At 50.9% G+C, this 25,768-nt stretch overlaps 6 protein-coding genes across 6 annotated transcripts; 4 read left to right on the top strand and 2 right to left on the bottom strand.

Moving 5' to 3' along the window:
• The first annotated feature begins 639 nt into the window (after positions 1 to 639).
• Positions 640 to 2,601, top strand: PV10_02044 (uncharacterized protein). Its single transcript, XM_016366317.1, has one exon. The coding sequence runs from the start codon at positions 689 to 691 to the stop codon at positions 2,393 to 2,395; it is 1,707 nt and encodes a 568-aa protein (XP_016225835.1). The 5' UTR covers positions 640 to 688; the 3' UTR covers positions 2,396 to 2,601.
• Positions 2,602 to 6,803: 4,202 nt separating this feature from the next.
• PV10_02043 (uncharacterized protein) lies at positions 6,804 to 9,348 on the top strand (the record flags this gene model as incomplete). The annotated part of the gene is made up of 3 exons (XM_016366316.1): positions 6,804 to 7,423; positions 7,491 to 8,357; positions 8,415 to 9,348. 3 exons carry the CDS (start codon positions 6,804 to 6,806, stop codon positions 9,319 to 9,321), a joined length of 2,394 nt encoding a protein of 797 aa, XP_016225834.1. The 3' UTR covers positions 9,322 to 9,348.
• Positions 9,349 to 9,459: 111 nt separating this feature from the next.
• PV10_02042 (uncharacterized protein) lies at positions 9,460 to 10,660 on the bottom strand (the record flags this gene model as incomplete). The annotated part of the gene is made up of 1 exon (XM_016366315.1): positions 9,460 to 10,660. The coding sequence occupies one exon, from the start codon at positions 10,658 to 10,660 to the stop codon at positions 9,758 to 9,760; it is 903 nt and encodes a 300-aa protein (XP_016225833.1). The 3' UTR covers positions 9,460 to 9,757.
• Positions 10,661 to 10,978: 318 nt separating this feature from the next.
• PV10_02041 (uncharacterized protein) lies at positions 10,979 to 13,108 on the bottom strand. The gene is made up of 2 exons (XM_016366314.1): positions 12,638 to 13,108; positions 10,979 to 12,585 (listed from the first exon to the last, which is right to left on the bottom strand). Exons 1-2 carry the CDS (start codon positions 12,849 to 12,851, stop codon positions 11,531 to 11,533), a joined length of 1,269 nt encoding a protein of 422 aa, XP_016225832.1. The 5' UTR covers positions 12,852 to 13,108; the 3' UTR covers positions 10,979 to 11,530.
• Positions 13,109 to 13,277: 169 nt separating this feature from the next.
• PV10_02040 (uncharacterized protein) lies at positions 13,278 to 14,456 on the top strand. Its single transcript, XM_016366313.1, has one exon. It carries the CDS (start codon positions 13,427 to 13,429, stop codon positions 14,183 to 14,185), a length of 759 nt encoding a protein of 252 aa, XP_016225831.1. The 5' UTR covers positions 13,278 to 13,426; the 3' UTR covers positions 14,186 to 14,456.
• A 3,980-nt stretch (positions 14,457 to 18,436) lies between these two features.
• Positions 18,437 to 22,690, top strand: PV10_02039 (uncharacterized protein). The gene has a single exon (XM_016366312.1). It carries the CDS (start codon positions 19,220 to 19,222, stop codon positions 22,151 to 22,153), a length of 2,934 nt encoding a protein of 977 aa, XP_016225830.1. The 5' UTR covers positions 18,437 to 19,219; the 3' UTR covers positions 22,154 to 22,690.
• Positions 22,691 to 25,768: the final 3,078 nt, after the last annotated feature.

The following is a 25,768-nucleotide window of genomic DNA, read 5'->3' as shown; positions in this document are numbered from 1 at the left end:
CATAAATATCATGTTTCCTTAACCCAGAGGTGCACTGTGCGATACGTACTCCGTATGTACTAAGTAAAGGGTGTTTTGAATGGACAGGCTCATGTACCCCTGGACTCGATGACCAGGTCCCTCGGCGCCACCATGTCACAAGTTGCTTTACCCGCATTGCTCAATTGAAGCAATTTTAAAGTTGGCAAGACTTTCTCGATCCCGGAAAGTTTGAACCCCCGAGGCGCTTTTAGCGAGCCGAAATACGGACAAGTCCACACGGCACAACACGAAGCCATCCCTCCTTTTGGCCACCAGCGCCGAATCGACCACCTACGAATGCGTTCGCGACTACCGAGGGGCAGGGTGGAACGCTTTGCCTGCCTGGCTACTCCGTACTCCGTATGTTTCGATGGCCGAATTGAAGGCAACATACTACGGATGATCCCGTAACCCGTTCGTGGCTTGCTGTCGTTCTGGCTGGCCATGTAACAACGAATCAAGCCAGAAACATTACTTACAAGCTCGCCACGAGTTAGTTTCGTGCCTACCAAGTGTGTGCAAACCCCCTGAACGCCACCATTTCTTCATTTCGCAGGTATTTTCGTGAGGATGTGGCCTTGCACCACTTCTTTCACTTTCGGGCAGCCTCCTTGTCCAGTGCTTTCTTCATTGTTAGTATATTGCCCTTCGCAACAAGACAATAACTATGCGCAAAATGAAATGGCCCAGTTGGGTACAGACCATGCGACCATCGTGGTTCACTGAGACCTCTCCCCGATACGAGAGTTTAGCATTGACCGCCAACGATGCCATTGATGACAGAAGTGACACGGACGATCTGGACTACCAAGATATAGAGAAGCTTGTCCCACAAAGGCTTCCTTTGAGCTCATGGACAGCTTCGGCTGCGTGTCAAACTTTGATTTCTGGTTTGGCCATCTGCTGGGTCGCTCTTCGACCAAGACTACTCACACCTTCCTCGCAACCTAGGAAGATCTCTACTACGGACTGGCTGAACGGGGTTCGAGGAGTGGCGTCCCTCTTCGTTTTCTTTGGCCACGTGCTCGGATATGTGTTCCCAGGCATCATAGTCGTTGGTTGGTCCAGCTCTCGTCAATATTTCTTCGAACTCCCCATCATCCGACTCGTCTACAGCGGTCCTACGATGATCACACTCTTCTTCATCATCAGTGGTTATGTCTTGAGTTGCAAATCACTTGCACTTATGCGCGACCCAAACGTCAGCCGTATCAGCATTTATCAATCTGTCGCCTCATCAACATTCCGGAGAGCACTACGTTTGTTCACACCACCTTTAGTGATCGCTTTTATACAGTTATGGGCCCTTCACTTTCATCTCTTTGCTGAATACAACGGTCCGATAGACCCTGGAAAAGCCAAGACGGTGCTTGGACTGTTCGCCTGGTGGTTTGACGCCGCCATGAACGCGGCCGAACCTTTCAATCGACAACTTCCAACTGCTTTTGAAGCCCCGCTCTCCAAGATCGAGACAATCTTCTGGACCATATCCACAGAATACAGGGGCTCATTGGTGGTCTTCACCTTACTTCTCATCGTCGTCCAGACTCGACCCTCTACGCGTCTCGTCTTTATCCTAACATACCTTCTCTGGACCGTCTGGGTTGGTCGATGGGAGCTTTATCTGTTTGTTATGGGAATGGTTTGTTGCGAAGTCCGAAACTTCACTCGCGAAAGGACATCGTCGTCTTCTCCCCACACGAACCATTCTCTAAGTGGAATTGTCAAATGGAGAGGTCAATCGTGGAAATTGATCAAAGGCATTATATTGCCATCATTGGCCATGTTCGTTGTCTTGTACTTTTTGTCACTTCCCGGTGCCTGGTTCCAACCGATTGACTCGGACCTCTTCGGCGATGCCCCTTTCTATTATACGCTGAGAGTCTACACGCCGCAAAGATGGAAAGGCAACACTGACGCCGGGGACTTCTGGAGATGTATCGCTGCCTCTGCCTTTTTCCTCTTGGTCGACCACACAAGCATTTTCCGACGATTCTTCGAGTTATCACCCTTACAATACCTTGCCGATATCTCTTTTTCACTCTATTGTGTCCACCCATTCATGCTCAAGTTGCTTGGAAGTAGAATCATCCATCACGTCTATCCATGGACAGAGACCATTCAACTGCACTGGGTCAAGTGGTTAGTCCGCCTTCTCATCGTGAGTCTCTTCTTCGGCTTTCCGGTTTTTTGGGTCTCCGAGATATCCACCAAGTACCTGGACAAGGGAAGTGTCACATTTGCCAGGTGGATGGAGAGCAAGTTCCGAATGGGTCATGATTCTGGACGCCCCATCGCCCTTCCTGCTCCTTCCACAGCAAATCAAGAACAAGAAATTCGTGCTTTTGACGACCCGTTGGAGGTCCGTGGATGACAATGAAACCTGCTCTTGCTACATGCATGGCGGAAGATATCATGTGGGCCCACTAGCTGTAGCTCACTTTACAAATGCCTTGCGAGACGAACAACGATAGAATTCCGAGAATCTATCCGCCACTGTGGAAGGCAAGCCTGACCCCTGAGGCCTGACCATGAGAGACAGTACGTCGCCTACAATATCGTCAGGCTGGCTACACCCCCCTTGTACCGACGAGAGCAGCAGTACGAGCTTGTGGTTTGGCGCGACAAAGCAATCCTGTCCCCTTATGCAGAAGCCAGGACTGACAACTTGTCTGGTTGGCTGCTCGAAATTTCCAGTGAAGAAGGAATGAAGGTTGCAAAGCAATCGCCTTTATTGGACAATTTAAGGCCATATCTCATATGAATGCACTGCTGAACCAGCGCTCACTCTCCTTTGTGCGCACGAAGAACATTGGGGCAGACTGGGTCGCCTGGCATTCCTCGGCGAGGGGTTTGACCCATCTTTGGGACTCTAAAATTGTCCACGACGTCGGTTCCGAATAATTATAATACTGTCAACTTAGTGTGGGTTGTTCTCTCGTGGAGACAGTCGAAGCTATATACTTTTTCCACAAGGTGCCAGATCTCTGGTTCGCGACATATTTCAAATAGTGTAGCGGAAATGTGGATCGTTCTCCAAGACAATCTCGCCGCGGTCCGCACGTCTGTTCTGTTTTCTAAAGATCAGAGTATTGATGCCCACAGTGACGATAATCAGCAAGTTACAGGCAATACACGCCCAGATACCAGGTCGGTAATTTGGGCTATCTTCGCTGCGGAAGACGGTACTGCCAGCGATGCCACCAATGCCACCAAAACCGACCAAGGTGGCGGAGGCGAATGCTCTCTTCCACTGACCTCGGATATTGTTCGCCTGGTAGGCCATAACAGTGGGCACACCGCCGTTACAAGCAGCGCAGACGAGGAACGTGCCAAAGTAGCGAACTCCGGCGCTCCCATGCCATCCCTATGAGAAGTTTTCATATTAGCATAAAGGGACTATGGTACCAAATCCAACTAGAGAAGTACAGAGAGACTTACGAGGAGTGGGAGACCAGTAATGCCGAGAGCAGCAGTGAAAAGCAATAGCGGTCCTCGCACATGCCACTTATCCCCGACCCAGGCGCAGAGAAACATGACTAAGGCCGCCCCAGCGTAAGGGGGAGCAGTCAACATCTGGGCCTCGCCAATGGAGAACCCCATGTTCTCACGGAGAATGATGGGGAGGAAGTAAGCTAGCGCATATGCTTGAGTTGTGAGAGAGCTAGTAGAATCGAGGGGTCAGAGAATGTTCAGACCAATCCGTTCGTTCATATGACCTAGTCAATAGGTACTCACAAAAATTGAAGAGCAAACACCCAAAGTTTCCAGTCTTTACCCGCTCCAGCCCATTTACGGAAATTCCATGGCTCACTATCAGCGTCGGATCGGTCTTTATTGATCCGGCGGATGATGAACTCGATTTCGTCGCGGCTGATGAACCTCCAGTGATTTTTGTGGAGGGCGACATCGGGAAAGTCAACCAGAAATATGAAGCCGAGGATTGCAGCGACAACAGTCATGAGGCCGAATATGATGAAGATCCAGCGCCAACCCTCTAGGCCACCCAGCCCGGCCTAGTTCAGTTAGGTGTGCGTTTTGACTTCAGAGAGTTCGAGTGGGACATACCATTTGCTGGACACCATACGCCAAAATACCGGAGCATCCGGATGCTACCAGGCCAAGACTATAGAAAGCTGCGTATCGCTTCTGCATATCGTAGCGAGCGTACCTATCTTCGAGTCAGCTATTAAGCTCGTTGTGACCGGCAGGAAACAAGAAGGCTATACCAAGTTGAGATAAGGTATACCACCCCTGGGAAATACCCGGCTTCGAACAGACCCAGAAGCAATCTCAGTGGGATAAGCACGACCCAGTCCTGGACGAACCCAAATCCAACCTGGTGACGTTAGCTATGTGTTTGCTATGGGTGAGTAAGGAGACACTCACCATGACGGCACCCCAAGCCAGGCAGATTCCCGAGAGAAAGGGCCTTGGGCCGATCTTTCGAGTAAGAATGGTGGCTGGGGGCTGGAAAATTGTGTAGGTGATGAAGAAGACCAAAGCTAGAGTGGACTATCGTTTAGAGTCAGTAAAAGGTAGATATACGAAGATCGGGATGAACTTACGTATCGAAAGCCTACCGTCAGTTCAAGGTCAACCAACATGCCGGCGATGCCGGCATTAGGCAAGTTAGATCGATCCATGAGACTGTTCATGTAGATGATTCCTGCAATGGTGATGAGACGTCGATCGACACGGTGCACAATCTTGCGCTGTTCGGCATAGGTATAGACGGGATCATCGTCAAGCTCCTCCCGGGCGACATGCTTCTCATGCTGATCAGATTCATGGAGACTTCCAATTGGAGTAGCATTTTCGAGTTCTGCACTGTCAGCTTTTGCGGTCGCCATGATGAGATATCGAGACTTTGACAAATCTTGTACAGAGGTGCGGTTGGAATCAGCAACCATCTATCTGGAAATGGCAGAGGGTGACTATGTGCGATGGTTTTAATATTTGACATTTGTTCCAGGTCCACCCGCAACCCTTCCCCCATATGGGGTATGACTCCGAGATTGTGGCAGCCCAAGGGGGATGACGACACCGGTTTGTGACCAAGCATACACTAGCGAAAGAAATGTGCGACGCCCAAAGAACGGTGTTGGCCGTTGATTTGGATGTGGAGAGAGACGCTGCAGGACGGATACGCATGGTTCAGAACGGGAGTGGCGTGGTGGCGTGGTTTTGCCGAGACACTGAGGGCGTCACTGCAAGTCTTGTCGGCCGTGGCAATCGTCATACCAGCCTCGTGCCAACGACGATCCACCATGAAGAATCTTAGCGATAGATCTTACCTAGGTACCAACAATACTAGATAGCAACCTCGGTCTGTATGCACGCTGCAAGTCTCCGCTCCAGGTGGAATACTTGGAGACTGGCTGGAGTGGACGAGTGGGAATTCGATTGAAAAACTCATTTCTGATGGGATCCCACCTTTGGGTCTGCGGGTGCACGGGACGTTTTCCACAACAGGAACATGACACGCACGGGTTGGATGATGAATGAGTCTTGTGCCAAGGGCAGTGTCTGCCTTCAACCTCAACTTCCCGCGCCACTGAACCTTCTCCCCGCAACACATTGTATCTCTGTTCATGATAGAGGATTCTCCGCCGCTTGATGCCAAGCCGCGCCAAGTCATTGCGCTCCACCGTCATCACCTCCGCCTACGCAGCCCCATGTTTGACAAAGTGAACCTGGGAGTTGGATATTGATATGATTCGTGCTGTAGCCGGTGGGAGGGGGGTACCTCGGTTTGTACCCATTTCATGGGTCGACGTGGAGCATCGTGCCCAGATTTGTGGTCTCGAATGTACAGGCGGTGTCGAAGTAGACATCAGGTATTCATGTCTTTTTTCGCCGGGCACCGTCCTGGAAGATGGCATCGACCCTAACCTTGAACGAGTCTCTGAAGATCTCGGCCCTGAGTTGCCACAGCTGTCCGCTGAAACTTGCGGGCCTTCAATTTTCCGAGCCATATTATCTGCACACGTGCTACGGATTTGAACACCTGTGCATTATGCACAGTGCTCTGAAGACTCAAGCTGCCTCACTACCGATCCGATCTGTCGATGCACATCAGTTTCAAAAAAGTTGTGAAATCCATTCACAATCAGGTCCTAGGACTGCCTCCTTTGACTATTGTTGAGAAAGTATCTCACACGCGGCAAGGCTCAATGACGTAAGGGGTGCCTTTAGATGTCACGTGTTTTGAAATTGCCAACTTCATTGTACGGTCGAGCAATAGGACTTCCTGAGCACTACGTTCGAGCCTTGAGCTTTCCATGCAGCATTACATCACGTGACTAACATGTCTCCACTCTCTTTTCTCTTCTCTGGACTAATCAAATCCTCTTCTCCATAAATTTCAAGGTAACAGCCTATAAGCAAGCCACGATCCCAAGCAATTCAAAGGATCAACATACTCCGTAAGTTGAAACACGCTTCAGCAAAACAGGTGACTTCTGACACATAACGTCCACTCTAACGGACACGCTCTGTGGCTCTTCATGGGGCGCACCACTTTCCTCGAGCGTCATAGCCTGTGACACGCTCCATACACATAGAGATGGGGGCCAAAAGCTGGACATGCTGCCTCGGAACACGGTAGGAACTAGTGCCCCGAGTGGTAGTGCTCGACAGCTGCTCCCACTAAGCTCCAAGGGTTCAAGCTTGCTGCCTGTTATTGAGAATCTTTTGGTTGAAAGACCAATTAACCTTGTTTATCAAAAGGTGCTATTTCGGTCCTGACAAGCAGGAATGTCGCATCGTGCGATATCACCATGCGCAATTTCAGTAGACCTGGGGTGTCCAGCGCGACGCAGAGCTCATATCACCCAGTCGAAGACACAGAGACGGCACCAGAGGTGACAATAGTGGCGGCAGGCTTCAAGTCGCCGTCGAGGGAAAATGGCATCGAGTCGCCCGTTATATCCAAATCAAAACTACTGCTATCGCCTAAGGGGGTTGAAGATGGGGTTATGAACAAGATTCAACCAGACGGGTGGAAGTTCGGTGCTTCATTAGCTGCCCTGGCAGCCGGCATCACCGCCATCATCAATTTTGCTGTTGCAGTCTACGTCACCAAAGTATCGGCTTCCGGCGGTGCGTTATCCAGTCGTGTATTGATCGAAATGTTTCACGGCGATTGTGGTCGCACCTCAACAATCAATACCTGGTCTCACTTGGCCATCAATGTCGTCAGTACAGGGCTACTTGCTGGCAGCAACTTCTGCATGCAGTGTCTGGTTGCTCCAAGTCGCAACGACATTGATCGTGCACATGCAAAAGCCAAGTGGCTAGACATTGGAATGCCGAGTGTTCGAAATCTGAGGCATGTCAGCATGTTGCGATGTTGTCTATGGGTATTGCTTTCTTTGTCCTCGCTACCTCTCCACTTGCTGTAAGTTATTCAGCCTTGGCCCATCACTCGATTCCTCAGGACGTGCCAAAACTGACATCCGTTCAAGCTTCAATTCGGCATTCTTCTCGTCCATCGCCACCACAGACTACACTGTTACCTTCGCCACCCCCGGTTTCCTGGAAGGCGACTTCTTCAATTACACACGCCCAGCAGGCGCCAGTTTCAGGGTTCCCGATCTCCAAGACCTCGTGGCCGAAACCCAACAACAGGTTCTGGTGAATGCCTCGCAGTTTGAACGACTAGAGAATGCCGATTGTGTCGATGCCTACGCCAGCGAGCTCATCACCAAGAGAAGATCTGTGATTGTTATCTCCGATCAGCCTCCATCCCCGGGAAACGGGTCCGTCCTCTTGGCTGCCGGAGCCAACACGGGCCAACGCTCTAGCAGCTCTTACGCCTGGATCTGTCCACTCCCTGACTCGCCATATGTGATCCCGGGCGTTTCCAACACGTATACATATCCTCGTGGGGATAACTGTCCCTCACAGATCGATGGGAACCGATTGGACATCGAAAACTGGAGACCAAGCAATATCTCGGCCGACTATTGCATGAGCCAGCTCATCGAAGAAAAGTGTGGCTTCTACGCAAATTTGGCCATCCTCTGGACTGTCTTTGCATGTAACGTTGTGAAGCTCATAATCATGGCTTATATCATTGTTTCCAGCGTCATCGACAAGCCTTTGATGACAATTGGTGACGCTGTGGCATCCTTCATCGTTGATCCTGATGTGGCGACTGTCAACACGGGTATACAAACTAAAGCCAAAATGGTCAAGTTAAGCAGGAAGAAGAAAGTGTCAGTCGATAAGCGATGGCAAGTGGCGGAGGCTGGCCAGTGGAAAGTCGGGCCTCGCCGCAAGAGATGGTTAAACGCTGCGTCCAAGACAAGATGGTCCTTCACGGTCTTCTAGTAAGGATTGATGGCGTTCAAGATGTCATTGGAGGCACCTGCTGACTTTTGAAACAGTTTCGTCGCATGTCTGGCCACACTCGGGTTTCTTCTGCCATTGGGAGTTTCACGCTTGAATAGCAATACATCTATCGCTAAGCTGTACGACCGTGGCCTCGGCAAGGTCCTGATCGACAGTCTCCTGGATGGGTGGGAAATCTCTAGAATGCCGGTGGACAATGCCGTGGTGTCGTCGGTGCTCGTGGCCAACTCACCGCAGCTCACTCTCTCCATTCTCTACTTCGCCGTCAACTCTCTGCTGACGTCCATGGTGTCAGCACAAGAATGGTCGCGCTTCTCGGTCAATCGCACTGACCGCCACCAACCACGGGCTCTCCGCACATCCAAACCGATTGGACAGCAACGTAGGACCTACTTCTTACAACTGCCCTACCGCTTCGCAGTGCCTTTGATCGGCCTGTCGGCACTACTCCATTGGCTTATCTCGCAGTCTATTTTCCTGGCAGTGATATCTCACTACGATGCTTCTGGCAGGCTGATTAGTGCCTTTGAGATCGCCACTTGTGGGTACAGCCCCATTGGGATGATTTTCTTGATCATCATCGGTGGCTGCATCTTGCTCGGCCTGGTCGGCTTCGGATTGATCCCCCTCGACCCCAACATGCCATTGGTGGGGAGTTGCTCCGCGGCCATCTCAGCCGCATGTCACGTCAATCGGCCCCTGGACACAGGCTTGGATCGCCGAGAATTTGCTGGCCTCGATCCGACCACTCGATTAGGGGAGGAAGCCAGGATCGAAATGATCAAAGGGCCCTTGGTTTGGGGAGAGATGGTTCCTGATGACAAGACGTTCCGTCGATTAGGCGAGGAGGTTGCCAACTCTGGCGAAGGGCATTATGGCTTCGTCGCTGCTACGGGCGTAGATTGGAGGGACAAAGTACGAGTGCCCATGAACATGATGTAGAACAAGCGCAACTTTGTACGATTATACCTGTCACAAGCGATATTTTGTTTGATTCTCGTGAGGTTCTTCCTGAATTTACCATCAAGCCACATTTTTCCTGGATTTCAATTCCACACATTCACAGCCATGGTTTCGACGGCAGGATTCGTTGTACTCCATCTGTGAATGAACTGTAGGTCTCTGTGGTCGATGGCTGTTTGCAAGTGAATGAAGACGCGTCCATGCAGCCAAATAGCTCTTAGTCAATCGTCAGGGAGTTGAATCTTCAAATATCTCTCACGAGATGTGTCAGTCTTGCCCTAGCTCGTTGATGACATAGTCTCTCCTGGCGGCGTCATGTGTCGGATTCCATTTGACATGGGGTCAAATTTATCTAGCAGCTCACACATGTCATTAGGTACGTGGGCCTGGGGAATCGAAGGATGATCCGAGTTGATCACCTAGACAGAGATCTCTCAGGGAGCAAACCAACGGCCTTCCAAAAAGCCCTGGAGTCCATCTTCCTTCCCAGAAGCTCCGGAGTTCGTGGCAAGGCTCTCACATTGTTTTCCTCCATAAGGTCGAGCACCCACTGGCGATATTTCAATTTGTCCTCTGAGCGCTGAGGGACAGTCTCATCTGCACTTAGCTCTTGAGTCTCGCCCGTCCATTCCCAGGCCAGAGCCCACCAATCGTAGGACATGCCATCTGCAATGATCCATCGCTTGCCGAAAATGGCATCCTTGTCGCTCTCAAAGACAACGGCGACGACGGCCCTAGCAACATCTACCCCGTGCACCAGATGAAGAGCGCCTTTACTAGCAAGCTGCTCTTTCGTCTTTGCAACTCTCACAAGCCAATTCTTGGGCTCTCTCCCTCCACCGTAGAGACCTGCGAGATTCAAGACGACTCCTCCGAGCTCGATAAGCTCGCCCTCCGCAATGCCTCTCTCATTGGCAGCGTCGATGGGTGACGATTCATCATTCCAGTCCGGCGAGGTGAAGATGCCGGTTGAGCCTAGCTGGATCCATCTGTGGCTTCCTTCCCTTGAAGGCTGGAGGGTAGCGTCGGTGCTGTGACTGTGTGTCTGTTGATACATAGAGAGCAATTTCGCCGACGGGCCTCGTCCTTTGAGGGGGAAAGTAATGAGGATGTAATCGGCGTTGGGGAGGTGGTGATATGGAGTTGGATCATCAGACTCAGCGTCGAACTTGAACGGGATGGTATCATCGTGCCCTGTCGTTGTAGTGGCAGCGTAACTAATTTTGTGGTGTGACAATAATGGTTGTAAGAATTGATATGTCCACCCAGCTCCCAGAATCAGCAGGGTAACTTTGGTGGATGATGCAGAGTTTGCCATTGAATAACTGGGTGGGGCTTATCTACCGCTGGAATGTTGCATGGGAGAGTCTACTGGATTCTGTGATTACAGAATAATGTAAAGGGCGTTGAACGCAGTATCAAATGTGGTTGAGAGAGTTCCTATGGTGAGACAGCGGATAAAAATACAAACTAAAACTCACATCTCCAAATCATAATCATAATCATACATGAAAGCAACAAACGACCAACGACCAACGTCATGATTTTTCCACAACATCCATCCTTATTATATCTTGAATCGCGAGATCAAGGACAGAAGCAGCCCTCCTCTCACCATCACTGCATCATATCATCTGGCAGTTATCGTTCTTGTCATTGAATTAACTGACTACTACTATTCCGCACTGTTTCAACATTGCAGATGAGCCTAGGAGAGAAACTGTCTTGACAAGCACTTCCTCAACCTTGTCCAAGACCCTGAGAATCCTGTAATGCGGTAGCCACGCTGGAAGAGACCATTTCAATCTCATCATTGTCATCGTCAGACCCATATGGTGTGTATTGTATGGCTGTGCTTGTCCTAAATCAGGGAAGAAACGGCAGGGATCCATGAGCGTGTGGTATTTCTCGCCTCATAAAACCCATGATTCGCTGGAATAGGCATTGTACCGGATGCCAGTTGGATGAGACCATCGTACTCTGGAGCATTCCGAGGATCATAGCCCATATGCTTCCAGTCTATCCATAGACCTGACCTTACGTCCAAGTGTACATCACCTCTGGATGGTCGGCTTAGCAATACATGCGTCAGAAGCCGTAACAGGAGCTCTGATTCCATGCCCGATCGCTGGTTCGCATGAGATATATGTCATCGTTTCATTCACTGCAAAGGCAATCGAGCAGTCATTCATTTCTTCATGCTCCCAAAATCAAGTTTCTTTGCAACTCCCTTGTATTTGGCCTCGTTGACCACAACCCCAGGCTCGGCGGCTTCCGCAGCTGCCATCTTGGACGCGCCACCACCTTGAACTGGCAGATTAAGTGCGTCGGTTGGCCTTGGATCAACATGCCACCATTCGTGTTCTAGGGCTCCTCTTGCAGTGACACGCTTCCTTGGATCCAGCTTGAGCATTGCCATCAACAAATCCACACCCACCGGACCCGCGGTCGGGAACATTTGCATGTAAAAGGTCTTGTCCCTGACCGGAACGTTCTTATCGAGTTGAAACCAGTCCTTAAGCTTCGAGACACCTGGCCAATTCTCTTCCGTCGGAGTTCCCACTGCTTCACAGATCTTGTCGAGCTGAGCAACCGTGCCTCCGCCACTAGCTAGGACTTGTTGATCTGCAACATCGGCCGCCGCATAGGGTCGCCGGATCAGCAATTCGGCAAACACCATTCCGATGCTCCACATGTCTACGGCTCCACTGTACTGCCTTGCACCAAACAGCAACTCAGGAGGCCGATACCACAACGTTATCACTGCCGAAGTCATCTGGTATCGAGGATCGCCAAATGATCTGGCCAGACCGAAATCGGCCAACTTGACTTCACCATTGGCAGCAATGAGCAAGTTATTGGGCTTGATATCGCGATGTAGGATAAAATGAGAGTGACAATAGTAGATTGCTCGACAAAGCATGCCCATCCATGCCTTGACATCAGCCGCGCCGTAACTCACCGATTTGTCCCGGATCAACTCTTCCAGGTTACCGTTGGAAAAATATTCAATGACCATGTTGATATTTTGATCCTTTGAAGAGAAGACGTCTAGCAAGGCGACGATGCTGGGGTGAGAGATTTCTTGTAGATACTTGATTTCTCGGATGGTGTCGACATTGAGACCTTCACGCTGCTGCGAAGGATCCACCTTGAATTTTTTGATGGCAACCAGAACATTAGGGTTAGATCTCAAATGACCTTTGTAGACGATGGCGTAGGTGCCTTCGCCCAATTTTTTGCCTGCGTTGGTGAGCAACAAGAATGCCGAAATCAGGGGACGACCTTGACCAACCTTTGACATACTTGTTGCTGATTTCCTCGTTCATTTGTTCTGCCATGTCGTAATCAGCGGATGGCTTTTGGGCTGATGTTACCACATCGTGTTGTTGCTTGAATATGGACTCCCTCATGGCGAGAGCCTTCGCACGAGATGGCGACATTGCAATATTCATGTTTGATGGAGACCGTGGCATAAGGGGCGAAACCCCTGCCGCCGATCGCGCCATGATGGAAGTATGTTCTAGAGATTCCAAAGACCTTTTGCGGTGAATCTGCTTTTCAACCTTTGGCAGCTTAATGGGAAGAGATAAATGTCAAGTTCGTGTCGTCTCTTGTGTTCGCCATGAAAGTTCACGGATAATTGGATGGGTGGTATTTCATATCTGACGGGGCTCCTGTCCCACTTCAAATCGCTGTCAAACAGATTTGCATGGTTCTAATTACCATAGATCAAGAGTAAGTGAGGGATGGAGGTTGAAGTTTGACTCAATTGTTTGTGCAAAGAGTTCCTTGAAGTTCCTCTCTCTCAACACAATCTCACTCACGTGCCTGAGTCTCACGAGGCTCCAAGGCTTGGCATCAAGGCTTGGCACTTACCTAAGAATTCTCCAGGTCTGATTGGAGAAAGAAAGTTGCAGCTTCAGAATGTCCAAGTTGGTCAATTGCAAACAAATTTCACAACTGGTAGAGCAACCATTGCGCCATCACAACAATGCCTCGTGGACGATAAATGATCTCTCCAGCATCCAGCCCTGGCCTATATCCCAATTGAAGCAGCCTGAGATCCTCGTTTCCTCAAACGATGATCACTCGACCTCCCCCATTCACGACGACTCTGGTCTCCTCCTTCCTCAGACCCTCGCCATCTATTACACAATCCTACGTGTGCAGACCATGTCAACGTAGTCTGCACCGTGGCGTGCCGCAAGATGGCCGAGTCCCATCGCCTACACCTTTTGTACCCGACATCCCTACCTTCTTCTCCTTGATCGGCCGCGAAATGAGCAAACACGCCAGCAAACTGCAAACCTGGGACGAGCTATTTACTTTGACATCATTACAACTGAAAGAAAGAGGCTTTGAACCTCCACGGACTCGTCGATATCTCCTCCGGTGGCGAGAAAAATTTCGCAGAGGTGAATTTGGGATTGGTGGGGATTTCAAGTACATCAAGGATGGCGTGTCGGAATTGAGAGTGGTGGAAGTGCCTGCATTCCCAAAAGATCTTAAGCCCGACCAACTTGCAACGGTGACCAAGACCCCAGGTCTACAGAAGATCATTGTCAACGTTCCCAATGGCTCCGATACATACGTTTTGGAAGCAGGACAGACCACTGCCGATCTGAAAAAGGCCCAAGGATTCAAATTGAAGAATGGATACATCATCACGGGCCCATCGGCCCATCCTCTGAAGGGGACGAATGGAAGTGGTGCTACTTTGGTGGCTAGAGAAGGTCTGTGGGAACATAAACGTGGTCACAAGATTCACGGAGGTGAGAGGCGCAGGGCAGAGACATTGCACAAGCTGCGGGTGGAAGAGAACAAGAAGAACTCGAGATGATTGAACCTGTCGAATCTACAGACCTTGGGCTTACTACGACAGGTCCAAGTGGCTCGTTTGATTTCTTTGTACAATACCAGAAGGTTTTGAGGGAGAGCGGTGGCTTCAGGCGCTCCGGCTTCTAGTTGGGCGTTTGCTTCGTCTAATCACTCGAGGATGCATATATAACATGACAAAGATAGCCTTCTCAAGATCTTGATGTGTCCTACTTTCTATCCGTGAAGGCAGGGATGTTTGATCCATAGGCCGCTGATGCTTGCGCAAGTCAATTGGCTCCACGTGTGCGACAAGGGCCACGTGACGACGTGAACCAGGATGTCAAAATCATCATGCCTTTTCTTTTGGAATCTGAAGTCCGCTACCCGAGTCTACTCTGATGATCAAAGAGCATGCTCCACAGTCTCGAGGGACACATACTTGTATACGAAGTAGCCTGCTGCTATGAGACTGAAGGTCTTGTCGACAGCCCAAGCCTGCCAGTCAAAATGACATGGAGACACGGAGGCTCATAACGTATCAAACCAAATGGAACTGATCAATGACTCAGTATCAAACCGACTTGAAACCAGTCCTATGTCTTGGTCCAAAAGCCATCCAAGCCATTCAAGCAACAGTCCGGGCACCGATTGCTCCTGGAGGTGTGTAGGCTGTGTGCGAAAGGTGGTGTTGTTGCACAGGAGATGCAGTAGAGCAATAACGCAATGCTCATTTCTGGCAGCCGCGTGGGACACGATTCGAAACGAATTAAGAATGGCACGCATATTTGACTCGATTCGACGACCAAGACTTGCCATCCTCGCCAGGCTGTGTAGCTTGCACCAATCAAGCTGGGCCCTGATGATTCGGCGACAGAACCTGAGGCGACTGTCCGCCATGCCATCGTCTCGACGTTTGAAGGCACGGCTGTTTCGGGATAGTTTCACCTTAACGAACGAGGTTGGAAGCCGTGTACGGTCGCCGGAAGTGTGGACAAGACACCCTGGCCATCATCTGCACACAGGGATTCAGGTTCTTTGATAATTCATGCTGCGTCCAAGCCTTCAAGGCCACTGATCCAGAGTCCTGCATTATCACTATCTCGTGTTTTCTGGGGCAAATTCTTTATTTCTCCTATCTTGGTGATTGATTCGCTCGAGCGTCCAAAGGACGTCGATAGTCTATACCCAAAACCTGCAGTGCAGGACGGTGACCAGTCGTGCCAGTCCAGCTCGATTCTAAGCTTTTAGTCTCACAGAGACCAGTTCATAGGCTCTACATGCTTATGAGGGTTGCTCTGAGGACCCGAGTTCGAGTTCAGACCGTAACCTCAACTTAGATTTGACCATACTCACTTGTAGTCATACTCGTGTGCATGGAGTGGTGACAAGATACCTCATGATAACAAATGTCAAGAGCCTACTGTTGCTATCGATATTGCTTTGGATAAAGGAGCTCGCGCCCAGGAGAAGGGATATCAAACTAGAGAACCTCCCAAAACCGTTCCCTCTTGGTAAGGTCAGACTCAATTCACGGGGATTGGGGATTAAACGTGAAATTATATATGGTTAATATGTAACGTGCAGGGCAATTAGGGCTGGTAATGCCACCAGATTTAAGTATATCACCTCGTCCTTCAGTAGTTTCACTTTCTGGTCGTCACTTGGCTCTCGTTTCTCAACGGTAAGATCCATCATCTGGGACAAGTACTAAAGGCTGTGCTACACGAGTGCGCGGCCACGTTACATTACCAGATACGCATATCGTATACCTATCCGGGATAGACATCTGGGAGACTCTCGTCCAAAATGTGATCAAAATTCGAGGGGCCAGCGGACGAGATGCAGAGTATGGACGTCTCGACGAAGGGCATGTCCGGTATGGTTTAAATCGTCTCCAGAGTCCACAGATTGACAATGCCGCAAGTGTCTTGGACTCTTTGGTCGTAGCTCTGAATGCAAGACCTACGCGTACAAAAGCGGCCGTTATCGGGTGGGTTGGGCTGCGTTGCCATCACAGGCTAACTCGAACCTGCAAATGCCTCTCGCTTGCGTTGCTGCAGACACTGTGAATTTATGAGATGAATCGGTGGCTTGAAATGGTCACCAGCTGCCGGATCTGACTCGTCGATTGGGTAGTTGAACTGTTGTGCCATTTGCCACAATGCTTACCAGATATGCTCTGTTGTAGACCGGGTTTCGTCGAGAGATTCCAGTCTCGAACAAATCTGGAAAATAAAAGGATTGGGAGCTACACGACAGAGGCTCTGTAAAAGTTGCAGGGCGGCATTGGCTCGAACAGGGGTTATACCGAGATGAGGGCTGTTTTCGCTTGAAATGGACCGGAATTGGGACCTCCTGACTAGCAGCGAGGCTAAAGTGGCCAAGCGATGGACTAGGGAGAAGCGGCTGCTAGGCCAAAAATATCAGTGCATTATCCACAAGGACAAGTTGATATCCGAGAGGTAGAATGGATTGGAAAGCACAAAAGGCCTCCAGGTATCGATATCGACGAAATTGGCGATACCTGGTGGTTAAAAGAAGGGATAGTTTTAGAATAGTGCGCACCTGTGAGAGGCATGGACGTGGAGATGAGCTGTCGGGAAACTATCAGTGGCCCGAACCGCAGTTGGTGGATTTAATCCTTATTCACGAGTGTATCACTCGATCAAAATGGACAACTTTTCAAATGCCCAGACTTGGACGGCCAATATTGACGGAACGCAATGATCATATTGAATTCCTCCCTACGGAGCAGATTATTTGCCCAAGTCTAGAGCGCCTAGCCGTTGGATCTGCAACAAGCGTGCTCGGGGAGGTACGGGTACTGACTTCGTAGATATGGTAGACTTGTATGCATAAAGTATGTGAACCTAGACCTGATGAATCACAAGCCACACAGCACAAGTCATTTGAGATCGGGAAGTGACTTGTCCGCTGTCGTCGATTTGTTGGATCTAAATAGTCGGTGGTATTGTAGGCATGGTCCAAAGACCTGACATGGTGACATGAAAAGAGATGCGAATCTTGAGGCTAGTGCTGGTGAGAAACTGACAAAAGAAGTGCAAGGGCACAAAGGAGTGGATTTTCAACTTGACCTTTACTCGAAGGATTTTAGTTGTGACGATCACGATTCCAAGCACCGAATAGGCCAAGTGCTGGTGATAAGGCTGGTGATTTAGTCCAATTGATTGGGAGAAGGGGGCTGAGGCTGTGAAGGTGATGACAGCGGTGGAAAGTGGCAGAGTGTGTTGTGGTTACAAAGTTTTTCCACCTGAGAATCAGAATCATCAGAATGAGAATCACCACCTGGTCGGTTGTCCACTGTTGCAGGCGCAGGCGCAGGCACACACACGGCTTCAGAAAGTTGGGCAAGTACGGAGTACGGCACTGCAGAAGTGCTCCTGCACCAGGCCCAAAGTCGCGGACTCACAGCTTCCTGTCCAGGCACGAGGTGGAGTCTCGAGTTTGACACGACTTTGACAACCTCCGCGTTGCACTTTCCCCCATATCGTTAGGGTCTTTGGTGCCTGAACCACTCGTCCACCTTACTAGGGCTCGAGAGAAGTGAAGGTTGCGTCTGAGGCGTCAACCTTTGCAGGGGGCAAAGCTAAAGGGCCCGTTGGTACCTTATAGGGTGACGCGGTCGCTTGAAGCTAAAAGATTAAGCAAAAGTGGCCTACGGAGTAAAAGATTAAAGCAAAAGTGACCACTGTCACAGTCTCTGGTGTCGAGATCCCAGGGGCTGATCGACAAGGATTTGTTGACTTTTTTTAATCCATGATTGATTGCGGGTCGGTCCTTGGGGAGACAACTCTGGAGACCAACACCCCAGTGTCCAGGGAGATACTGAGTAGCAGGACCTGGTATTGGTCAATTGGTAGCAACATCGTTGACTCAAGGACCCAAATTGCACCTAATCACCGACTACGGTAAACAAGTGAAGTACCAGTGTGAACAGGGGGGGTTGCATTGGGTTGTTACGGCTGGTGACTGGAGAAGCCTTGGGTCGCCCGCAGAATGAATTTAACCAAGCTAAGCGTAACTACCAGCTGCCAGCTGCTGGTAAGCATAATGCTACTGCACTGCAATGCACTGAATGACACTACGTTGACTGCCCAGAGGAGTCAGGACCCAGGCCAATAACGACCCAGGACCCAGGACCCAGGACCCAGGACCCCGGGGAGGCCAGTAGTCGGCTCTCTCGCCCCGGAACATTCAATATCCAAGGGGTCCACCTGCCACTTTGCACTTCCTTCCCACTTCCCTCTTCCCGGCCAATTGTGGCAGTCACGACTGTTCTGAGTCCTGCGTCCTGCATCCCTTCCTGACTGATGAACAGATGCACTCTGACTGCACTGCTTCCACTTTCTCAATTCTCAATTCTCCCAGTCATCCAGTCACATAGTCACCCAGTAACCCAGACTTCAGACCTAACTTGCCTACGCCTCCTTGCGCTTGTGTCTGTCTTGTCGGTCTGAATTTCGCGCCTCGTCCCTCTTGACCTGTCGTGTCTATTCTTCTGTCAGATCTGTCAACCACCAGTGCCCAACCGTTGGCTTTGACGTCCACTCTTTGATCCAATTGTCTTCTCAACTTGCTCCAAGACGATACTGACTCAAACAAGCCACCCCCCACATGATCAACCTCACATGCCTCGGAGAATACCAGACGCCCCTACCGCAACATCACATCGACATTGTGGTCAACTGGCTGTCCAGTCTGAACAACTCGAGAACCTCTCAAGTCTGAAATGAACCCACCGAACCCTAGTTTGTGAGCTCAAAAACCAACCATTGGGCCCGCCTGCCTTTTCACCACTACTCCAGACCTGGTCGTTGCCCTGCGTCTCGCCTCTCGTCATCTTGTTTCGCTCATCATAACATTCAACGACACAATCGACCCCAGAAAATCACTTCGCGAACCTCGTGTATGCGGCTTTGCTACTTTGCCTGGCGCGACATTCGACTATCGTTGAAGCTTGCATGAGACAGCACATGCAGGATCCCACGACAAACATTGCACCCGTCGTCTGACTGATACAGTAGCCACAAGAAACATGTCTCTACCCGTTCTTTCACGTCCGCTTGCCGATCCGCCCACCTCTGCTTTGCCTCCCATCCCCTCTACCAAGCCTCCCCGCAAGAGCCTGCCACAGACTCCTTCTCGGTTGAAGCTACCCTCTCGACCATCTCTCCTACCAACATCTCAGCCTTTCTCTGCGACCCAGGATGTCTCGTCAGCGACCGAGAAGCCATCCGCGATCCCTTCCAGACCAGTCCGCAAGACCGTCAGCATTGGCTCATTCCCACAACCTCCTACACCCACAAGACCCTCCACTGCCGCCTCCACAATCTCGAACACGTCGATCAAAAAGCGGGCTTCAAGCGGTGACTCGGCCACCGTCGGTTCGAAATCCAAAAAATCTCCCAGAGCCAGCAACACGCCCTCAACCAGTTTTCGGGGCCCCCAAACCCCGAGCCTGCTCAACTCATCAGGCGAAGGCATGTCCATCTCTGTCCGGTCCGGAAATCGTTTCTCTGATGCCCAGTCGAGTGTGCATTCACCGGCCCACAGCAGAAGCTCCTCAGCAAATGGGTCGTATTCCACCAGTGCTACTACCATCGAAGAGGCCGACGAGGAGGCTCGTGGCCGGGCCAACAACCTCGAGGACATGCATGGCGAGTCTAAACGCAACTCAAAGGGCAAGGAAGCCAAGGGCAATGTGATTGTCAGTGTCAGAGTCCGTCCAGATGCCAACACGCAGAATTCCGCCCAGAGTGAAGGCGAATGGATGGTCGATGGCAGGAGGGCTCTGGTCGCTTATCGGGGCAAGGAAGGTGGTGATTATCATTACGACAATGTGTTTTCGCAACATGATGACAATGCCCGAGTATATGATTCTGCGGCCAAACGACTGGTTCGACGTGTCATGGAGGGCTACCACGGCACTGTCTTTGCATACGGTATGACGGGTACAGGCAAAACATTTTCCATGCAAGGCACCATGACGAGCCCTGGTGTCATCCCTCTGGCCATCACCGACATCTTCTCCTACATTCGTGAAACGCCACACCGAGAATTCCTCTTGCGAGTGAGCTACCTGGAAATCTACAATGAAAAGATCCATGATCTTCTCGCTGCCTCGGTAGGAGCGGGTGTGGGAGCTGGACAGCAAGAAGAGATCAAGTTACGAGAGGACAGCAAGCGGGGCGTCTATGCCAGTCCTCTCAAAGAAGAAATCGTCCAAAGCCCCACCCAACTGCTGCGAGTGATCCATCGAGGAGACATGGCACGTCGCACGGGCAGTACTCAATTCAACTCTCGAAGTTCGCGGAGTCATGCGGTGGTTCAGATTGTGGTGGAGAGCCGTGAGCGAGTTCCAGGAACTGGCGGGACAACCGCAGAAAGCAAGCGAGTCGCTATGCTTCCCGGTGGCGTGCGTGTCTCAACGCTCAGCCTGATCGATCTTGCTGGCTCGGAACGAGCGGCCGAAGACAAAGAACGACGAACCGAGGGAGCTCACATCAACAAGTCTCTTCTGACGCTGGGGACCGTGATTGCCAAGCTGTCTGGTGTTCGAGACAAGAATGGCACCCCGACGGACAAGGATGGCAAGCATCTGCCCTACAGGGACAGCAAGCTGACGCGTCTATTACAGCCAGCTTTGTCTGGAGGCTCACTGGTGTCCATCTTGTGCACGATCCAGATTGGTGCGGGTCTGACGTTGGCCGGAAGCAACCACACGGGCGAAACACTCAACACATTGAAGTTTGCTGCTCGCGCAAAGAACAATATTGTCAGCCATGCCAAGAAGGCGGCAGAAGAAATTGGCAGCGGCGTCAATGCCGGGCTTCTTGAGCGATATCGACACGAGATCACGACTCTTCGTGCACAGCTCGAGGGCCAGCAAAAGACGGCGGTGGAAAAGGAAGAACGGCAGTTGGAACGAGAGGCGGAACAACGACACGAAGAACAAATGTTGGAGATGCAGTTGGCTCGCACAGCGCTCAAGGAACGGATCGAGCATCTCAACCGACTGATCTTGTGTTCCAAATCGACCGGGGTCAACAGCGGTACGGTGTCGGCTCTCGGGATGCACTCTCGAATGTCAGGGGGGACGGAGTTTGCTGGATCACGATCCGTGCGATCTTCGGCGAGCCAGTCTACTTTGGGAGCAGGTTCCGGCCTCAAAAGGCATCCATCGGTCGTCTCTCTCGGGGCAGGTCCTTCTCATTCGGGTCATGTCTCCTTCTCGGGCGTCCCTGACGAGGATGAGGAGGCTGGAGGCGAATACGGCGATGGACGAGCACCTTTGCAGGCCCAAGTCCGGGCATTGCAGGCGGATCTCCAAGACAAGACGCGGTACATTTCGACGCTGGAGAAACGACTCTTGCAGGCGCGGCGGTCCAGCCACTCGCGGGTGTCGATGGCATTCAACAAGGGCGGCGGAGAGGAAAACGAGATGATTCGCAAGCTCGAAGAAAAGGATGCCATGATTTCAGATCTGCAAAAGACGGTGGCAGCGCTACGGTCGGCGGTGAGAAAACGCGAGGTTGCAGAGCTGACGCCGGAGCTATCGTCGTCGGAGTTCAAGAGCAGCCGATCGACCTTGGGCCATGAGAGCCAAAGCAGCAGCGGTAGTGCACCCATGGTGGCCGACGCTAGTCCGATGCAGGCTGGGACACCTCGATCGCCACTTGGGGCCAGCCCAATGACATTGCTGTCACCGCAGAAGAACATGCCTAAGAAGAAGAAGACGGTGGATGAAATGTCGAGGATGCTCGACGAGATGATCCAGGACAAGGTAGAAAGTGGGCAGCTGGTGAAGCCTCGATCTTCGTCTGGGAGGGCATCTGCGACGCCGTTGATGAGTCGTCGTGATTCGCGTCGGACGTCGAGTGCGGGAGGTGGAGCTGTGGGACACGGACCTCCAACGATGGGGACGATGGTGGCTTCTCTTCGAGAGCGAGACTCGATGGTTGGGGCGTAAAGACTGATGATGGGTATCGAACGGCGGGGGCCGTGTTTGTATAATTGCACACAAACGACGCTTACGACAGTATTTGGATTTCAGTTTCATTCTAAGTGGTTTGGCGAGCGGGTGTTGATTCAGAGAGTTGGATGTGGAGAGCAGTCAGTAGCAGGCACGGCGAATGAGGCCGTGCTTCAGGAGCGAATGAGGAACGTTGACTGTTGGATTTGATTGATACTGGGATTCTGGGACATTATTTTATGGCGCCAGCAGAGTGTGCCTGGGCGACAGTACTTGAGCGTCACGGTCATCTGCGGAGAGCATCAGGCATTCAATACGGCGGAAAGTTACCTAGATACCCTATGAGACTATTCAGAGAAAGAACACGAGATTACCATATACTCGGACCAGGGCCACTAGGCCGCAAGAAAAGGCTCAGATAGTGAATGACTGGCAACAGACCTGGACACGGGTGGGTGGAAGTTGTTTGGTGTTTGGTTGGAGACATGAGAGACGAGATGACGGAGACGTAGTAAATTCTTGCAATATTACATTACCTGGTATCTGATATCTGAATACGTTGTGTACTTGAGTATCTATATTGGTTTGGTTAATGAATAAATGGATATGATGAGCTGGAATGATCATCGGGTAAAAGTATGAAGGTGGTCACGTTATTTGGTCACGTTATCCCAGAGTAAGGATGGATCGAGTGTCACGTGTTTCCTACTACGGAGTATGTACTACGAATACTAGTAACTAAGGTACCTTACGTACTACTGATGGGACCTGTGCCTCTACGGAGTAGTGTCTCACAACTACGGAGTACCTCCGTTGGTACTTCGTAGTACATCCTCTGTAGTACAGTGTGCCTGACACCCCTGGACATCAGCTGTAGGCATTCCTCTTTGGGCGCCTCGGGCTGTACGGAAGTATCCCAACTGTTCCCCCATTCGTCTCTCGCCCCCTCCACTACAACTCAGCCTCAGCCTGACAGGCAGATCCAGAACTCTGGGTTGCACCAAGTTGCCTTTCTTTGTTCTGATTCGTGTTGGGGCTGCTGCTGTCGTTGTTTCAGATTCTGACACCAGCGGCATATCAACATGACCAGCACCATTGCCAGGCAATTATTAGTTTAGTAGGACTTTTTAGTGGCATCATTTGCCTATCTTTTCTACCTCTCTGAACCAATTTGGCCATTTTGAAGGTCCAGTGCCTAACAACTTGAAGTTAGGTAATTCCACTATAATTTACCTATAGTTAGGAGCACCTATAATGTATCTACTCCGTAGGCAGGCCTTGCCCAAGGGTAGATTCAACTCAATCGTTTCAACCTTGAATCATTCTTTGTCCCATCAATTGTTTAGTTCCTCTCAACCCTCCTGCTCTTCTTGCCTCCTGCCTCCTTTTGACCTCGTAACTGTAGATCGTGACTCTTCTTTTCTTTCATCTTCTCTCTTTATTATCTTCTTCTTTTTCTCTACTACCCGCTACCGTCCCGAGCCTCAGAGCCTTGAAATCTATCCCACCTCCTTCCACCCGTATTCGTAGTAGCCACCCATATGCAACTACGGAGTATGTAGTTTATCTACGCCATCCTCCCCGCTTGACATGTCCACCCCTGCCTCTTGACTGCAGTTATACCCAAGTACCTACATGACCCAAGCCACGGTGACTTCATACCTCCTCCTCCACTTGGGTCCATTTTCTCACACTTGGGACTTGGTGTCTTTTTCTCTCGCCCCATCCTTTTGCATGTCTGTGCCACGACAATGCACCCATTGCCATGAAAATCCTTTTCTTCTTGCTGTAATTCATCTTGATCATCTTAACCATCTCGTATCATTCCCATTCTTGTCTCTTAGCAAGCTCAGCACTTGATCCATGTCTCTCGACAACACTTTCCGCTAGACTCTTCGTTTCCCTCCAAACCTCTCCATCCTGCTAGCTCAGGATCACTTCTGTTTCAGCTTCTGTCAAACGAGTATTCATACCCTAAAGTTTCAAGTTCCAGACGACCTCACTGCCTCTTCCTCCCTCTTGGGCCTTGCTACCCACACTTTACAGATACTCCCTCTGTCAAATTCTACATACTCCTTCAACGCCTGCTGTCCATCTGAATGAGACTCTCACACCCACAACATGATGACAAGCCGCGTACAAAAATGCTTCTCTCCAGCCGCTCCAGTCCTCCTAAGCCTCTGAAAATCACGGGGTCCGACACCACATCATATCTCTCCGTCAAGCATCTAATTCCACGCACTCCCATTCCATCCCCTTCTTTGCCATCAATTCTCCCCCGCCATGGGAAAAAGCCCCCAAAGCTCAACTCCCGCAAAATTGTCAGAGCCTTACTCTGGCTCTCCTTCCTGATCCTTGCTTGGTACATTGTTGCCTTTGGCCGCAGACAATCACGAAGACTGAGCGAGCTGACCTTCCTGACCTCGTTGGGCAAGACCTATGAGATTGTTGAAGCTCCTGAACTACCCGACCATGCCACCCCCATATCCTTGACTGATCACCGTGGCCGAAGCTACTGGACTATCTCTATTCCCGAAAAACTGACATTTCCTTTGCCACATGCAGACTATGCTGATGTGTGCTCCCAAGTCGAAGATGTTGCCCGTCATGTTGCTGGATCCAACTGGCGTGACCATGACCACGAGGACTATTACCATTCCGAGCCCGACTATATCGATGTCGATCAGGCACAAGATCAACATTTCCTCCCTCACTCAGCTAGCTCGTTAGCTTCCCTGGATCATCGCCCCATTTGTGAGAAATCTCTGACATATGTTCTCGATGCTGCTGACGCTGGGCTCGGCGCCACTCTCATGGGTTTATTTTTGTCGTACAGCCTTGCTGAGCATGAAGACCGCACCTTCTTCATCGACGATGCCCATTTCCCCTATGGAGACTTTTCTACCTTCTTTGTTTCCAAGCCCTCACCAGACTGTCGACCTCCACCAGCGTCTCACCGCGTCCCATGCCCCCATCAGGCTAAACATCTCGTTGTTTCTGCCGCCACCACCAGCTGGGTATTTGGCGAGTCATTTCATCAACACTTTTCCAAACGTGACATCTTCGACATGGCACGCCACGGTTACGAAGCCCTCTTCCATATCACCCAGCCTGATGCCTCGTACATTGAAGAACGCCTGTCCAAACTGCGGAACCAGTCTCAATCCCTTGAGCGACAACACGACGCCGTTCTCCTCGAGACGGCTGAGACTGGCCTCGTTGGGGTACACATCCGTCGTGGCGACCGCCACCCCTTTACATACGCATATTCGCATGGGTATATCCCGCTGGAAGTCTATGTGCAAGCAGCAACCAAGCTCATTGGACAGTCAAGCCAATGGATGTTGGTACTGGCATCGGACGACCCGGAGATGTACGAGCGTGCGGCCGAGCGTGGAGATGATCTACCAGAAATCGTCAAAGCGCAGGCTAAAATCTCGCTAGCAAGTAAGAGGAAGCTGGATTCAGGTCTCGGATGGGAGGGAGGTTTCTTCAAGGATCTCTTCTGGGGCCTAGGCTTGCCAGACCATGTGGCACGGGTGCTAGCAGAACGGATGGGAAGCCCCAAGCCCATCAAAGTACGACCTGCCCACGGAGGCGAAGTCGACTACT

This window comes from Exophiala mesophila (genome assembly GCF_000836275.1).
Source record: "Exophiala mesophila strain CBS 40295 unplaced genomic scaffold supercont1.2, whole genome shotgun sequence".
Taxonomy (NCBI): domain Eukaryota; kingdom Fungi; phylum Ascomycota; class Eurotiomycetes; order Chaetothyriales; family Herpotrichiellaceae; genus Exophiala; species Exophiala mesophila.
The sequence above is the reverse complement of the archived record's forward strand: the minus strand, read 5'-3'. Positions and strand labels throughout refer to the sequence as shown.